General features: G+C 30.1%; 1 protein-coding gene across 1 annotated transcript; it reads right to left on the minus strand.

Annotated features, from left to right (window-relative positions):
* Positions 1-1,474: 1,474 nt before the first annotated feature.
* Positions 1,475-3,012, minus strand: LOC140990596 (uncharacterized). Its single transcript, XM_073460357.1, has 4 exons — positions 3,006-3,012; positions 2,809-2,901; positions 2,615-2,713; positions 1,475-2,533 (listed from the first exon to the last, which is right to left on the minus strand). Exons 2-4 carry the CDS (start codon positions 2,857-2,859, stop codon positions 2,198-2,200), a joined length of 486 nt encoding a protein of 161 aa, XP_073316458.1. The 5' UTR covers positions 2,860-2,901; positions 3,006-3,012; the 3' UTR covers positions 1,475-2,197.
* Positions 3,013-3,466: the final 454 nt, after the last annotated feature.

The raw sequence follows: 3,466 nt of genomic DNA on the forward strand, positions 1-3,466 counted from the left end.
GTGATGAAACTTAAAATTAATAATTTATTATATGTTAAAACCTATATTTTAAAATTTAAGTTTCATTAAAATTATAAAATTATGTTATTTTATTATTGTGTGTTTATATTTAAATGTCTTACTAAATATGTTTTATTTTTAGGTTTTCTACGTGTTAGTAAAATAATGATAACTCAAGCTAGAAAAATCAAATGAAAGTAATTCAAACATGTTTCGAATCCTTAAGAAATTATCTACAACTTTGCAGACGACATGATTGCTTAAAAAGTTGGTTAAGATGATCAAATTGTGAAAATATCAAAAGGAGGACAAATTTACTTTCACCATGACCAGCATATAGTAAAAAAATCATAACTATTTCAATATTTAACCAAATGAGGTGAACCAAGTAGCCAAATTCATCTACAGATAATTCCCCACATGTTTGCTGTTTTGAGCAGACTCAAATTCGGTGATTAAAGTCGTGGAACAAATCATTGAAAGAAGGGACATGGAATTGAAGTTGGAGGAGACAAATACTACTATTACAACTACATTGCATTAATAGAATTTTTGACCCTTTCTCTCATTTGGCCTATAAATAGAGGCCTTGTGCTAGCTTGAGAATCATTCTATCTCATTGTAAAATATAGTGTGAGTGAGTATAAAAGTTCTAAGTTCCAATATATTTTTCATTTTCCAAATTATGAGTGATGTTTTTAGTGTTGATCAAAAGTAAGTTCATGGAAAGCTAAATCTATTATGTCAAGGTGAAGAGAATGAATTCTTGGTTAAGTATGATTGCTTATATTTTGTATATTCTTTCTTTATTTCTTTTCATTTTGCTAATTTCTTTTTATTGTAGGTATAAAAATGAATTATTTGTTGTTATCAATTTACATCAAATGCTTGATACCATTGAAGTGGTTATCTTGATTTGTTGTTTAATTTTGATACAATAAATATTTCATCAATTATTATTGTTATATTATACATACATATATATATATATTTATATAATTATATCATATATTTCATTTAGACGATAGCGTGGCTCTGCCGGTTGTTCTAAATGAAATATAATGATTTAATTTAACATTTATTTTATGAAGTTATATATTTATATAGTTATATATATAATCATAGGTACCATATATAAAATATCGGTGAATTCGGTATTTTCTATAGTGGAAACTATATTATATTAGGTGTGCGTTTAAATATTTAATTTTCTTGGAACCATTATTTATGGTGGTTTCCTTTGTTTTACTTTTAGTTAAACAATATTGCATAAACCAAGAATAAATCCTCGAGCCTTGACAAAATTTATAATTTAAACTTCGTTCTTGCATTTGGTAATCTATAAATTAATAAATTTAAACTTAAAATAACCTTTCTGTGGATCGATCTTGTACTTACAAAATATATTACTTGCAGCCAATCTACACTTGGGTGAATTATAATTTAAGTAGTAGCATGAAGCATATTTTTTTCTTTAATGTATTATTCCACCAGTCACGTTAATGTATAAGAATCTATTAAGTTCATCCAACCTAATTTATTTTACTCTTTATCTTCTAAATTATTGTCTTGGTACCCCGTACAAGAGTCAAAGTTAAGCAATTCCTCTCTGACTTAAGTAGCTAAGATCATTCTTCAGGGAAGCATATTTTCATGCCCAGAAAACATACCCACTCATCGACTAAATCTTGGTATGTTGGTAAACTAAACTATGTCACATGTTGTACCTCAGGAATGGGAGGAAGGCTCTAAGCTTGTTCTTTTGCCAACTACTAAGGAGTGGACTACTTTTTTCAGAGTTTGTTACCTTTTGGTATGAGATGATTGATACCTCAGATTTCTGCTCAGCATCCTACCACCTCCAGGATTCCTATTAGCTTTCTTATTGCAGTGTAGGTGTTTCATACAATATACTAGATGTTTTTATTGATGGAAGATCAATGGAAGAATATGGATAGTTATTATGAAATACACATTTCGTCACTTGACAGGGTTGATGGCATGGACACATACAAAACTGAGATAAGTTCAACCTAAAATAGTCAATTCCAAGTAGATAATAACACCAAGGCTACTAGATAATAACACATACAAAACTTTGATAAGTTCAACTAAAAACCCACATAAAAGACAAAATATCTAACATGCAATGTGGAAACCTGAACGCAATGTCTATTATTCTAAGTAGATAATAATTCTAACATGCAATGTGTAAAAATTCAAGGTAGCACAACACACCTTCTCCAGACATTGTAGGTGCATCTGACGTTGCTTGGTTTTCATTCTCGATTTTGGCCAATCTACTTTCAATTCCATCCATGCACCTCTGAATGTTATTATTTTCTTCTTCTTTCTCATGGATCTTAGCCTCAAGATCTTTTATATAAACAGCTTGTGAACAATTAAAATGTTTTCTTTTCATTCCACCTCCAAATCCAAAGACATGACTATGACACTGTGGTCCAAAACACTTTTCAACAACCTCAATATGTGAGAGTGATGCATTAGATTGAACAGTCTTCACAACCTCATCCTACAAAGATCCATCACTCATGTCATTTAAATAAATGATAAACAACAAATTTAGGCTAAAAGATTAAGTAATGATATTTACATATTTTTCTTGCGCTTCTAGCTCAACAAGCTTTCCATTTTTATGTCGAGTCTCATAGAAATTTTTTGCAATATCAGGTGGGTTATTATCCTTGCCTCCCTGAAAGATATATAAAAGGCAAATGATATATATATGTTAATTAAGCAAAAAAATCATAAAAAATAAACATAAGAATTAATATAGATGTTTATGACCATTTCATATATCAGTTGTCTGTGCGGCTTGCTTCCAGTTCGATGAGGCATTACTCCATTTACCCGATTATTAGAATTTTGGTTACTGGTTTTCTACATAAATCACAAACCAAAATTACAATCATCAGTTCCATGAGTGCAATTTAACTACAAAAAGAAGATATTTCTTATTACACTTTGAACCAGTACTGTTATACCTGAAACTCATCATTAGGAACTTATTAGTTACAAGCCAGTCCCAATTTTTTTAGCATTAAACCCTTGCGGCACATTTTTTAAAACTTCAGCTTTAGTTTTGCAAGGTCTCACATAATCAACGTTCAAGGATGACCTCCATGCTGTCCACAAAGCACCCATATGCTCCAAAGTATGCTCACGATATAATTCTATATTAGGACTAAAAAAGCATTCCTGCAACATAATCATAATACAGCTGTAGAAAATGACATATTATCTCTATTTTGATGGGTTGATTTACCAAAAGTTAAAATATATAAGAATATGTTATTATCTCTATGCTAACAGTAAATTCACCTGAAATTAATAATGTAATTCACTTACCTTCACTGAATCCCACATGTGTTTCTTGTCTAATTCAGTCAGCTCTTTCCATGTTTTCACTTGTATAGGGCAGATATGCTTGTCGCGCACGATTTTA

Source organism: Primulina huaijiensis, chromosome 12 (assembly GCF_012295235.1).
Source record: "Primulina huaijiensis isolate GDHJ02 chromosome 12, ASM1229523v2, whole genome shotgun sequence".
NCBI classification, from domain to species: Eukaryota; Viridiplantae; Streptophyta; class Magnoliopsida; order Lamiales; family Gesneriaceae; genus Primulina; species Primulina huaijiensis.

Bases quoted from the DNA above. Each gene is read 5' to 3' on its own strand.
- LOC140990596 (XM_073460357.1), bottom strand. From the start codon at position 2,859: ATGCCTCATCGAACTGGAAGCAAGCCGCACAGACAACTGATATATGAA. The intron at 2,714-2,808 runs GTCATAAACATC...TATATCTTTCAG, and splicing joins GACAACTGATATATGAAATG to GGAGGCAAGGATAATAACCC. The intron at 2,534-2,614 runs GTAAATATCATT...GGATCTTTGTAG, and splicing joins TAGAAGCGCAAGAAAAATAT to GATGAGGTTGTGAAGACTGT.